The 14371-nt window shown below is 40.8% G+C and overlaps 1 protein-coding gene across 2 annotated transcripts in view; it reads right to left on the bottom strand.

Annotated features, from left to right (window-relative positions):
* The window catches only part of VAV3 (vav guanine nucleotide exchange factor 3), a 333180-nt gene that overhangs the window by 113852 nt on the left and 204957 nt on the right, over nucleotides 1-14371 (bottom strand). For both annotated transcript variants that reach the window (XM_029063268.2, XM_029063269.2), the window contains exons 16-17: nucleotides 6011-6112; nucleotides 5519-5619 (exon numbers count right to left, since the gene is read on the bottom strand). In XM_029063268.2, coding sequence (XP_028919101.1) covers nucleotides 5519-5619; nucleotides 6011-6112 — 203 coding nt within the window. The remainder of the gene's footprint in view (nucleotides 1-5518; nucleotides 5620-6010; nucleotides 6113-14371) is intronic.

Below are 14371 nucleotides of genomic sequence, written 5' to 3'. Positions count from 1 at the left end.
AAACACAAATCAGGATTTATTTTGTAACGACTTCTGGATTTTGTTGAAATTCTCCCAGTGGCAGGCCTCATTATATTCCTCTGAAGCCAGCAAGGTCAACTGGGCTCTGGATAGGCTCTTGCCAGCAATGAGGCTATGATAGATTCCACAGTCAGCTTCCTTCCTCTTCTTCCTGAAGGAGATGATGGTGTAATCCCAAAACTTCATTCCCTTTCTTCAATATTCCATACTTCGAGGAAAACTCATGCAGATATCAGGGTCTTGGATCTCCCTTGTAGTTATAGGTCTGGGCACCTCACCACTCTTCTGGCTCTAACTGCACTGAAGAATTTGTTAAGTGCTGAAATGGTTTTGATTGCTTGTCTCAAGCCTTCCAAACCTCTCTAGAGTATCAAGGGATATCAAATGACTTCACACCTATCCCTAAGGCAGAAGCTCTCCACAACCTTTATCATGATAGATGAGATCAAGATACAGTAATTAGTTGGCATTATTATTAATAATAATGATAATTATGGTATTTGTTAAGCATTTACTATGTGCCAGGCACTGTTCTAAGCACTGGGGTAGATACAAGATAATTGTACCTTGTACAACTGTACACAGTCCCACACAGGGCTCACAGTCAATCCCTATTTTATAGATGAGGGAACTGAGGCACAAAGAAGTTAAGTGAGTTGCCCAAGGTCACACTGCAGACAAGTGGCAGAGCCAGTATTAGAACCCATGACCTTCTGATTATCAGGCCTATGCTCAATCCACTAGGCCACGCTACTTCCCTAACTCTCTAAAAGAGTTAGAGACTCAGACTGGACAAATAAAATAAGAGTATGTTTATAAGAACCCATTAAGATATGGATGTTGGCCATAAGAATTCACTGTAGTCGCACACTGACTTTCTGCTTCATATGGTATTCCCAAACATTAAGATGATACAAACTTGGTTTTCAATAGGTTCTACTTGGCAAAAGTTAGAAAATACTATCAGCCCTCTTCTGAAGAAAAGCTGGCATGAGGACATGAAAGAGTGGGGTCACAAGTGACTCAGGGATAAAGTTAAGACTATGACCCCCATTCTCACCCTGCACTTATGGCTTTGCTTGCCTTAAGTCAATTATAATTCTTAGAATAATTCTTTTCTGCTAATAATTATCATTGGCACCTATCAGTCAATCAATGGTATTTACTGAATGTTTGCTGGGTTGTGAGCACTCTACTAAGCACTTGGGAGAGTACAATACAATGGAGTTGATAGACATGATCCCTGCCCACAAGAAGTTTATAGAATAGACCAGGGAGGGACAGAATTGAAATACATTAGATAGGGGAAATGATATTAAAAATAAGGGAAATGGCAGGGTAAAGGATACATACATAAGGATAAGGATATACTATATAAGTGCTGCGGATGGGGTGAATAACAACTTCTTAAAGGGTTCAGATTCAAGTGCATAAGTGAAGCAGAAGGGAAAGCAAGTAAGGAAAATGAGGGCTTAGTCGGGGAAGGTCTCCTGGAGAAGATATGACCAGTAGGATTTTAAAGATAGGGAGAGTGGTCAGATCTGAAGGGGAATGGAGTTCCAGACCAGGGGTAGGATGCAGGCAAGGAGTCTGCAGTGAGACAGAGATCCAAGTACAATGAGTAGCTTGGTATTGGAGGAGCAAATTTTATGGGCTGGGTTGTAGTAGGAGACCAGATGGAGACGTTAGGAGGGGAAAGCTGATTGAGTGCCTTAAAGCTGATGATAAGCTGAGTTTGCTTGATGCAGCAGTGGATGGGCAAATGCCTAGTTTTCCGACTACACATCATGTGGATTCAATAAGGTATCAGTATGTTTCCATTGTTCTCTTATGTCTTTCCCAGGGAATCCTGCCATGATGCTGACTACTTTCCAAAATCTCAGTGTTGGTTTGCCAAATAATGTTATATCAGTCAATCAAATTATATGTGGCTAATGCTAATGAAACTGGTCTAGAAGCCAACAGAGACTGAGTGCATGTGTGTGTGTGGGGGTCACATTTTCTAGGGGGATTTCAGGAACACTGATGTTCAAATCTGGATTTGTAATTTCATTAATGATGGGAAATTTGTGAAAAATTATCAAGGTCCCTGTTACCAGAGGCAGCTTTTATTTCTTCTCACACATACACTGTCTATAATCTTACACAACGCTCTTATCAGTTGTCCAGGTAGGCCTTTTCTCTTATTTGTCATTCTTTATTCACCTTCCTTTCTCCTTTCCTTTTCTAAACCCTTCTCCCTATCTCTTTCCACACTATGGATCTTTTAAATCTCAGTGACTCCCTTCAGTGACTCCACCCTGTACTCCGCAATCCCATCCCTAGCCCCAAAGAGTTCTGACCAAGATGGCACCATGCCCCATCGTGCAAATCCACCCGAGCGGGTTTTTTTTCCCTCTTGTTCCCCCTGAGACATCCCTGTTCTTTCACTACCATGTGTTTCTCTTGCAGCCTCCATGTCCTGGCACAAGACATCCATCAGTCACTCTATCCTACTCCTGCTTTGGGGGCCCCAAAGAGGGGTGGCTGCTGGAGAATAGTGCAGCAGGGAAGGAATAGGGATACTCCACTTAGGGCAAGTATCACATGGCAACTCACAACTTCCCTATGCCTCAGATTCCTCCTCTGTATAATGGGGATTCAATACCTATTCTCCCTCCCCCAAGACTATGAGCACTGTGTTGGATAGGGATGGCATCAGACCTGATGATCTTTTAGCTATCCCAGCACTTAGCTCACTGCTTGGCACATGCTAAGTGCTTGTCGGATGCCATAATTATCACTTTTATTAGTATCATTATTATTATTATTTATATGCAGCGAGGATGGACCAGTCCACCTATTCTGCCAGCATTTCCTTTCATTCATTCAATAGTATTTATTGAGCGCTTACTATGTGCAGAGCACTGTACTAAGTGCTTGGAATGTACAATTCGGCAACAGATAGAGACAATCCCTGCCCACTGATGGGCTTACAGTCTAATCGGGGGATACAGACAAAAATAATAATAAATAGAATCAAGGGGTGTACACCTCATTAACAAAATAAATAGGGTAATAAAAATATATACAAATGAACAAATGAGCACAGTGCTGAAGGGAGGGGAAGGGAGAGGGGGAGGAGCAGAGGGAAAGGGGGAAAGGGGGCTTAGCTGAGGGGAAGTGAAGGGGGAGCAGAGAGGGAGCAGAGGGAGGAGAGGGAAAAGGGGAAGCTCAGTCTGGGAAGGCCTCTTGGAGGAGGTGAGCTCTCAGTAGGGCACTGAAGAGGGGAAGAGAATTAGTTTGGCGGAGGTGAGGAGAGAGGGCATTCCAAGACAGTGGTAGGACGTGGGCCAGAGGTCGATGGCAGGATAGGCATGAATGGGGGAGAGTGAGGAGGTGAGTGGCAGAGGAGCGGAGTGTGCGGAATGGGCAGTAGAAAGAGAGAAGGGAGGAGAGGTAGGAGGGGGCAAGGTGATGGAGAGCCTTGAAGCCCAGAGTGAGAAGTTATTGTTTCGTGCGGGGGTTGATAGGCAACCACTGGAGGATTTTAAGGAGGGGAGTGATATGCCCAGAGAGTTTCTGCAGGAAGATGATCCGGGCAGCCGAGTGAAGAATAAATGATTTGCCCTAGTTCACACAGCAGACAATAGAGGAGCTGGGGTTAGAACCTAGGTCCTCTGACTCCCATGCTCTTTCCACTAGGTCATGCTGTTTCTCATAAGGTAGAAAGAGTAAGTAGATGGCACTCCAAATGACCCTTTTTGTCATCTATTAGTGAGACAGGGCTGAAAGGATTGACGAAAATTGGTTTTCCTTACTCGGTACAAGTCAATTATTCATGCTACAACTGCTCTCCACTGCAGATGATCAATTATTGGCCAGCAATATATTTTCTTTTTTATACTGTCTTATGATTAGTGATGGTCAACATATAGGAAATCAATTATAGTTAGCCAATATGATGGCATACCTCATCTTCTAAATGCCTGGACTGAACCATGTCTTTACCTCATGTTTGTCTGCCATTTCTTTCAGGACTAACAAGGTTTGACAGAAGCAGTGTGGCTTAGTGGTAAGAGCATAGGCTTGCATGTCAGAGGACATGGGTTCTAATCCCAGCTCCACCACTTGTCTGCTGTGTGACCTTGGGCACTTAACTTCTCTGTGCCTCAGTTATCTCATCTGTAAAATGGGGATTAAGACTGTGAACCCCACGTGGGATAATCTGATTACCATGTTTCTACCCCAGATCTTAGAACAGTGCTTGACACATAGTAAGCGCTCAACAAATACCATTATTATTAATTATTACCCTTTGAACTCAAACTGGTAAAAAATAATTTTGTGTATTCCAAGTTTCAGGAGTTTTTTGAACTTTCTTACAGAAACAACATAGCTCAAGAAACTCAGGGGAAAAGGACCAAAAAAGAAGAAAAAAGAGAAAGAAGAAAGAGACAATAAAAAGAAGGGAAGCAAGAAGGCCCAAGAGCAGCTAGGCTGGATAAAAGGATAATGAATGCATAAGACCAAGCATGCAGAAATGTCTTGGGTGCCTGCCTATCTCAAGGTACAAAAATGTGACTTTATTTTTAAAAAATCAGGCCAAAAGATTTAAATAAAATCCATAAAGAACATTCTGTGCCTTTGATGTTGAAAAATGATAATTTATTCAATTCATTAATTCATGAATTAGTCTATGTGTGATTTTTGCAGCTAACAACTGAGCAGCATTATTGAGTTGAACTTTTGGGAGAATTTTGGAGAAATATGAGAATCCAAGAAATCAAAGGTTCTTTCTGTAAAATTTCATGTCTTCCAAAAAGGGTTTGGATCTGTGACCATTTGATATTCACCCCACAGCACTTTGTACAGATCTTTAAATTATGTATTATAAATTATTTGTATTGTCTGTCTTCGCTCTAGGTTCAGCTCGTTATGGGTCTGCTAACTCTGCTGCATTGGACTCTCCCAAGCACTTAGTTTAGTGCCATGCATATAGTAAGTGTTCAATAAATATCATAATTGATTGAAAAAGATCAATCTTTACAGGAGAGTATAGCTACATATCTAGCTATAAAGCCGCACACACAATCTTGGTTTTATACAATCTAGGTTTTCTCCTTAAAGCTTTACCCCGCTAACATTTTACTTTGATTTAGATAACTAGCTTTCTTTGTGTAGATTACACTACTGTAGGTGGGGTTCTATCTATTTAGGAAAGCATTGCTGAAAAGAGCAGTGTGCTGTGTGGCTTTGTGTGCACGTGAAGATAGTTTCTTGCTGCACTAATACATGAGTCTCATTCATGGTCTGTCTCTGTTTTCAAGCCTGCCTCGTTAGTATGAATAAAAGTCACATGAATTTTAAACATTATCCTAATTGTGCTTATAAATGTAGATTTCTAAAGTATCTATGTTATAATAAACACAAATTAAGGCTAAATTAAGCCTTAATTATATTCAGTAAGTTTTATGTCCTAATTAAAAGCAGGATCACAACAATAAAATTGACTTACCACCTGAATTAACTCTGCCACAATTGTCTAATCTTCCCAAACATTCTTTGTGCGCTCTGGCTCCACACTTGGAGCATAAATAGCCTTGAAAAAATGTTCCTCTGAAAAGTAAAATTAGAGAGTGATACATTAAAGGTGATAAATTCTGAGCATTTAAAATTGTTAGTCCAAAGGAACAAAGAGTCACTACAGATGCTATCCCAAGTTATTTTGTTGAAAAACATTTCAACTCTGAGGTTAAGAAACTCTGTCCCAGCTGTCCACAAACAATGCCTAAACAAGTCCAATCTGTCAGCCTCTGCAGAAGCTTTCTAAGTTCAAACTGAAAGGATTTATCAGTCTTTCCAAAGATCATACTGCGTCTTGGACCCTTGACAACAGAACAGGAGAGCAGAGGACATTCAAAAACCTCAGTTATTTCAAAAGACTCAAATAACCTAAATTTGGTTGTCAAAAGATGAGCATCTTACTCATCTACTGAACAATGCTTACCTCAAGAGCATCTGACAAGCCTTACAGGATGTGACTCGGGTGAAGGTGTGCATTTTGAAGTCATGAAAATTTGAATCTGCATTGTCCGGCCTTATGTTAGACCTGGAAAAGAGCAGTTTGTCAGGGGTGTTTTGAAATGCAGAGCATTTAGGTGTTCACTGAGAATCTATCCAACCGAGAGTGGTTTGGATACTGTTCAGTTGTTTCATTTTTATGCTTCCTGAAAATTCAGGCAAAAATGTAATTTGTAGGCCAAACCTATTCCCAGTAACTTGCACAGGTTATTTCTAGGAGATGATATCATTTCCCAAGATTTTCCCAAGTAAACACAAACAGTTCAAAGGAACATTCAAGAAATTTAGGATTGCATAAAATGCAAAAAGGGTTGCCAAAATAGCCAAGAGAATCATCAGTCCAAAGGTTAGTTCCAATTCCCATGTAAACTTCAATCAACACATTAGCACTCATTCAAAACACCTGTGGGGGGCAAAAAAAAAAATAAAGGTAGTTTATTGTTTCTAACACACCTTACTCCAGAAACAGCCATTTGGGATGGGAACTGTAGTACCCCAGAACTCGCTGGTTTTTTATTGGCAAAACCCACTTACTAGTTCATCTTCCCCTACTTAGTTTCAATCAACCTCAGCTCATTTACATTCCCTCGGGGGAGCCATTTTGGAGGCTGGATCGGGGGGATTGCCCCCACACTGACTGGAGAGTGACATCTCCTTACTTTCACCTCCAAGAGACCTGCCATCAGTGCATGTCTTGACTGACAGAGCCTCAGATTGTTCTATTTTCAGCCCCATTCCCCACTCCGCTACAGTGCAGGTTCTCCAGGACAGATCCCAGAGTTCCTGAAGGCTGGGGTTGGAGTGAGTGGGGCTGGGCAAATGGATCAAATTTTGATGCCAATCAGGAGGCCTGACCTAAGGCACAGAAATGACTACTGTCCATATGACTTGAACTTAAAGTCTATTACTTCAATGGTACTGCATTGGAACAAAAACTATCAGCATCCTCTAGACTATAAGTTCACTATAGGTAGGGCACGTGTCTAAACAAGTCTGCTATATTGCACTCTCCCAAGCACTTAGTAGAGTAAGTGCTCAGTAAATATTTTTGATTGTTCAACTCCTTCTAAAGGTAGCCAGCTAACACAATAAATATCATTAACACAATTAACACTCAACTTTACTTATGTTTTTTCGGCCTAACATTTGTTCTACCCAAGGAACCTATGTTCAACGATCTCTTGTGCATTTATATACTTGATTTAATAATGCCATGTCAGGACATGACAAAACTAGAAAGAGGCTAGGAAGAGAATCCATGGTATTAATGAGAACTAATAAAACATCTGTAAGAATCATGTTGCACACCTAAAGTTAAGCTGCTATTGGAGAGGCCCAAAAAAATTTCATGAGAAGTTTTGGTGAAAGGTGAGAGATTTTGATAAAATCAACCTTCACTGTTTAATAGAATGAAGTGACTCAAAGGGTCCAGCACTTCCATGTAACTGTGCAATCAATTAATCAGTGGTATTTACTGAATGTTTACTGTGTGCAGAGCACTGTACTAAGCACTTGGAAAAATACAATAGAGTTGGCAAACACAATCCCTGCCCTCAAAGAGTTTACAATTTAAAAGGTTAATCAAAGGTAGGCTTTCTGGGGGAGATATGATTTTAGTAAGGCTTCGAAGATGGGAAGAGTAGCTTAAAGAAATAAAATTTTGGGGTAATCATAAGGTTTTGGAGAGTCTTAATTCAGGACAATGTCATCATGCTTTAATGTCCAAAATGTAAGTATTATTTAACTTTTCCTTTTTATAATCTCCATATAACAATGTAGAAACAAAGTGATGTTTTTGTCAGTATAAGTACTACTCACCAGCATTCGATATTGGGCAAACAGCAGACCTATCTGTTGGTATTCACTGCAGTGTAAGATACCTGGTTTAAATTTGGAGTAAATTAGGATTCCTCTGTCACTAGCATTGGCCAAAGACCCATTTATTCCCAAATCTTTGTTCAAGTGAAAAGAATGACAATACACACAAACTGAGAAAAAATGACCACAGGTGCCAGATATGAGAAGCTTTTGGAAAAGGAAAAGTACTCAGAAATTAAATACTTAGAATCCATTTAAAAATGCAGGCATCCATTCCAAAGTACATGTCAAATCTAATGACAGCACGGAGATATTGACAATTCATTTTACACTAGTGCTAAATGAATTTATATCATCCATGGCTGATGAGAGTGGATTCATAAATTAACTAATTTGATACTCAGGAGCTTAAAATGAGGTCAAATTGAGTAAAATCCTAAAGAATAAAACCCCTGCCTTCAATCAAGCAATGAGTGGCATATTAAGCATTTACTGTGTACTAAGCACCTGGGAGGTTACAACAGAGTTGGTAGACATGTTCCTTCTCCACAAGGAGCTTACAGTCTAGAGGAGGAAACAGACATTATTATAAATAAATTACAGATACATATGTAAGTGTTGTTGGGTGGGAGTGAATATCAAATGCCCAAAGCGCATATATTCTAGTGCATAGTGCACAGATGACACAGAAGGGAAATGGAGTCAGAGAAAAGAGTGCTTAATTGGGGAAGGCCACTTGGAGGAGATGTATTATTGATTTGCACAGCAGTGCTTCCACTCTCCGGGTTCTAAACCCCTCTCTGCCACTTGTCTGCTGTATGTCCTAGGGAAGGTCAGTTAAATTCTCTGTGCCTCAGTTACCTCATCTGTAAAATGGGGATTAAAACTGTGAGCCTCATGTGGGACAAGGACTGTGTCCAACCTGATTATCTTGTATCTACCCCAGTGTTTAGAGCAGTACCTGGCACAAAGTAAGCACTTAACAAATATCATTAAAAATGCTTAAAATATTACTATTATTGTTATTATTATTATCCCTTCCAATCAGGTTTCTGCTAGAGCCTAGAGTGCAACCAGTCAGTAGCCAGTCAGAGATGCAGCACATTATTCACCTCCTCACTGGAGACACTTCAGCCTTACCTCAGAGATGGTGATAAGCAGATCTGTCTTTCAGATGATACTCAAAGTTTGTGCAAAAGTCAGCAACGGAATTGGGAATGAAATCCACTGCTTTATCCATTCAATAATAATAACTGTGGTATTTTTTAAGTGCTATGTCCCACACCCTGAACGAGGTACTGGGATGTTACAATGTATTCATGTTGGACCCAACATCAGCCCCAACCACGGTTCTCGTTCTAAATAGAACAGACATTAAATCCCCATTCTATAGATGAGGAAATTGTAGCACAAAGAAGTACAAACTACAGGAAGCCTTCCCTAACTAATCTCTCTCCACTCTACACTCCCTCTTTTCTGCACCACCTATGTACTTGAGTCCATTCCCACTGAGCATTTTGATGCCCCACTCCCACAGCACTTATGTATACATTTTTAATCTCTGTGGCATCCCCCATCTGTAATTTATTTTAAAGTCTGTCTCCCCAGCCAGAATGTAAGCTGAGAGAAGAGATCGTGTGTTCCTTCTATGTTATATTTTCCCAAGTCCTTAATATAGTATTCTGTACTAAGTAAGCACACATCACTGATTGATTGATTCCTTTCTAGGAGACAAGCCGGTTTCTGTTCTACAGATAGTCATTTGAAAATGAAAATGCCATGTGAACTTGTGTGCTCTTACCCAGAATTCAGAAATCTCTAAACGCCCTGATCCAGGTATTTCTAGATTTCAAGTTAGAATTGATTAAACTCTAAATCGCAAACAAGGGTACCAAGCCTTGCAAGTGCCTTTACTGTCACCTAGTGACTAAACCGAGTTATCACACTAACTGCAAATATTGACCCAACTTTCCTACACATTCTCTGATTTATCAATCAGTCGTATTTGTGGAGCGCTTGGTGTTTGGAAGGCACTGTACTATGCGCTTGGGACAGTACAATATAACAGTTGCTTGACAGTTCCTTGCCCACCGTGAGGTTGAAATCAATCATTCAATCGTATTCATTGTCTGCTGAGAAGCAGTGTGGCTCAGTGGAAAGAGCATGGGCTTTGGAGTCAGAGGTCATGAGTTCGAATCCCGGCTCTGCCACTTGTCAACTGTGTGACTGTGGGCAAGTCACTTAACTTCTCTGTGCCTCAGTTACCTCATCTGTAAAATGGGGACTAAGACTGTGAGCCCCATGTGGGACAACCTGATTTCCCTGTGTCTACCCCAGCGCTTAGAACAGTGCTCTGCACATAGTAAGCGCTTAACAAATACCAACATTATTACTGTGTACAGAGCGTTACACTAACACTTGGGAGAGTACAATATAACACAGTCAGTAGAGATGTTTCCAGCCCACAGTGCGCTTTATGTGAATAAAGGGTGCAAATCCAAGTGCAAAGGCAACAAAGAAGGGAGTAGGATAAGAGGAAATGGGGGCTTTGCCAGGGAAGACTTGTAGGAATAAGGTTTTGAAGGTGGGAAGAATAATCATCTGTCAGTTATGAAGAGGGAGGGTGTTCCAGGTCAGAGGCAGGATGTGGGCAAGAAGCCAGAGGAGAGATAGATGAGATCTAGGTACAGTGAACAGGTTGGCTTTAGAGGAGTGAAATATGCAGGCTGGGATGTAGGAGAAGAGTAGCAAGGTGAGGTGGAAGGCGGAAAGGTGATTGCTTTAAAAGCTATGTTAAGGCGCTTCTGTTTGAAGTGGAGCTGAAGGGGCAAATATTGGAGGTTCTTGAGGATGGGGAAATGTGGACTTGTATACCACCTTCTTGCAAGAGTCCTTGGGTAACATATCGGGGTAAATAAGCTACTTTATGAAGTCAAACAAGGCAAAGTGAGCACCTTGCCCTGAGGATGGCCAGGATAATAGTTACTGAGGTAACTCTAGGTTAAGAAGAAAGAAAGCTCACAAAGTGACCTGGGACCACTCAAAGGGGATCTAAGAAAAACAGCAAGACCCGCTCTACTCTCACTTCACCTCTTCGGCATTCATAATTTAATAAGAATAATAATAATTATGGTATTTGTTAAGTGCTTACAATGTGCCAAGCACAGTTCTAAGCACTGAGGTAGATCCAAGGTAATCAGGTTGTCCCACATGGGGCTCACACTCTTAATCCCAATTTTACAGAGGAGGGAACTAAGGCACAGAGAGTGAAGTAGCTTGCCCAAGATCACACAGCAGATAAGTGGCAGAGCCGGGATTAGAACTCAGGTTCTCTGACTTCCAGGCCCATGCTCTTGCCACTAAACCACACTGTTTCATGCTGCTTAAAGTACGCAATTTCCTGCTGCATATTGAATATACTGATTAGCATATGCCACTTAATGACTTTTTCCACCGTCAGTAAAGAATTGTGGCATCTCTCTTCCCCATTGGATTGTATGCTCCTGGTGCGCAGATATCATGTCTCAATTAATGAATCATATTAAATACTTAGGAGAGTACACCATAACAAAGTTGGAAGACCTGTTTCATTCCTTCAGGTAGCTTACAGTCTAGAGGGAGGGGCAGATATTAAAATAAATTTTAGATTTCAGTCAGTTATATTTATTGAGCACTTACTGTGTGCAGAGCATTGTTCTAATCATTAGGGAGAGTACATCATAATAGAGTTAGTAGACGTGTTCCAAATGAGCTTACGTATAGACGGGGTGAGTATAGACGGGGTGACAGACACTGATGTAAATAAATAAATTACAAATATGTATCTAAGTGCTGTGGGCCTGAGGAACGGGTGAATAAAAGGTGCAAATCCAAGTCTCCTACATCTACTCGCCCAAGTATTATATTTCTACTCTCCCAAGCATTTAGTATTAAACATTCAGCAAATAAAATTGATTCAAGAGCCTAGGCAAGGCTCTACTGGCAGGAACTGCTGTAGTATTGCTTTAGTTAACTCCTAGGAGAGGGGTAAATATTTAGCCTAGCCAGAAGGTCTTCTTTGTCTGGAAAATAGGGAGCCTGATCCCCAAGGATCTGCATGAGGTGGTGAAGAGTGTTATCACTTGGATCCCTGAAACAGCACCACATAGGAAATTCCCTCTATCAGGGATCCTCTAACCAGTACCTCAGCCGGGAAACCTGCTGTCCCTACAGAGCACATATGGCACACAGAGCCCAAATGGCTAGCAGTATGGTCTAGTAGATAGATCATGAGTTTGGGAGTCAGAAGAACCTGGGTTCTAATCCCAGTTCCACCACTTATCTGCTGTGTGACCTTGGGCAAGTCACTTCACTTCTCTGTGGCTCAGTTACCTCATCTGTAAAATGGAGACTAAGATTGTGAGTCCCATGTGGGACATGGACTGTGTCCAACCTGATTAGTTTGTATCTACCCCAGCATTTGGTAGAGTGCCTGGCACTTAGCACTTAACAAATATCAATTAAAAAAAAATATATGGGATAAGCGCTAACAATATGGCTGTCATGCACCTTGGTGATGGGCACGCCTGAGCTACCAATCAATCAATCAGTGGTATTTAATGAGTGCTGACTGTGGGCAGGGACTGCACCAAGCATTTGGGAGAGTACAATACTAGAGTTTGGAGATCCAAACTCTGCCCTCAAGGAGCATCAGCAAGGGTGGAGTGGCCCCACACTAAGAACAGACAGTTGGATGAGAACGAGGATTGTGTCGTCTGCTCCAGAGGGTTGTCTGAGGAACTGGGATGGGCCTGAGAGCAGTCTTACTAAAACGGAATAAAACCTCCCTGATCTCATGACTTCAGTGGGGAGTAACTAAAGAAGCAGCGTGGCTTAGTGGAAAAAGCACGGGATCGGTAATCAGAGGATGTGGGTTCTAACTGAGATTCCGCCACTTGCCTGCTGTGTGACCTTGGGCAAGTCACTTAACTTCTCTGTGCCTCAGTTACCTCATCTGTAAAATGGGGAACAAAAGTGTGAACCCCACATGGGGCAAACTGATTACCCCGTATTTACCCCACCACTTAGAAAAGTGCTTGGCATATAGTAAACACTTAACAAATATCATCATTATTATTATTACTTGTTACTGGGGATTGGGTTTTCCCAAGCACTTAGTACACTGCTCTGCACATAGTAAGTACTAAATAAATGCCAGTGATTGACTGACCTATGGAAACTCAGTACCATTAAGAGTCCCAAGGTTATGGGAGGAACTCGCAACAAATGTAAGGACAGTCCCTCAGCGGAGCCACCTTGGACCTTTCTAATAAAGATGGTGATATCATAAGGGTGACATAGGCCTTAATTCTTATAATTTGGAAAGTCCACCAAGATGACTTATTTTTCTCTTAAAACATCAAATTTTTCACAAAGTTAAAAGCGTTTAAAATCTAACCCAATACTAACAATGTTACCTAACCTACAATATTAAAAACTAAATGTCACAGAATGAAGAAAACTAAAAGCTGAGATCACACTGTTTGCATATTTATTTATATTATTGATTGGCATAACATACTTTGCTGTTCCATATACTAGTAATGCTTCAGTTTGTTTAAAAGAGCAGTAACATATAAAAGCCCTTCATAATGGAAGTTGAAAAAAGAAAGTCTGAGTGGGAAATCCATACCAGAATCTAGTATTCATAAACAGTGATAATAAATGAAATTATAAAACATTTCTAAACAATAAAAATAAATTTAATGCTAAAAAAACAATATTTTATTACCTTTTCTATATCACACTATTTTATTTCACTGAGGAGTCATTTTTAATACATAGCCACCTATGGGTTCTGGTCACATAAGTGCATTAAACATCAAGTGACTTTATTCCATAGCAAATTAAAAGTATTGCGAAGTTAAAGTAATTTACGTGTTTCTGCCTCCAGCCTCTCTCTCTTTCAGTTCATATCTCACTTGTCTGTCCATATGATTTTTCTAAAAAATAATTTAGTGCATGTCTCCCCACTTAAAAAGCTCCAATAGTTGCCTATCCATTTCCACATCTAACAGAAATTCCTTACCATCTGGTTTCAAGGCACTCAATCAGCTCTCCCTTTCCTACTTAACCTCCCCGTTCTCTCATTACAACCCAACCCACACACTACACTCTAATGCACACCTTCTCTCTATACCTCAATCTTGTCTCTCTCACCATTGACCCTTTGCTCATGTCTTCCCCCGGCCTGGAACTCTCTCCTTTATTTCTGACAGACCGTCATTCTCCTCATCTTTAAAGATTACTAAAATTATATATCTTCGAGAAATCTTCCTGCCTAGCTTCTCATTTCCCTACCCTATTCTCCCTCCCTTCTATATTTGCCTTTGTGCTTAGATTTGTACTTCTTAAGCACTGTGATGATGCCCTACCTCTACAGCACTTATGTACATAATATTATACTTTCTTTTTTCCCCATCTGCAATTT

The sequence above is a fragment of the Ornithorhynchus anatinus genome, chromosome 4, assembly GCF_004115215.2.
Source record: "Ornithorhynchus anatinus isolate Pmale09 chromosome 4, mOrnAna1.pri.v4, whole genome shotgun sequence".
In the NCBI taxonomy this organism is placed as follows: domain Eukaryota; kingdom Metazoa; phylum Chordata; class Mammalia; order Monotremata; family Ornithorhynchidae; genus Ornithorhynchus; species Ornithorhynchus anatinus.
This window is presented reverse-complemented; position numbering and strand designations above follow the sequence as displayed.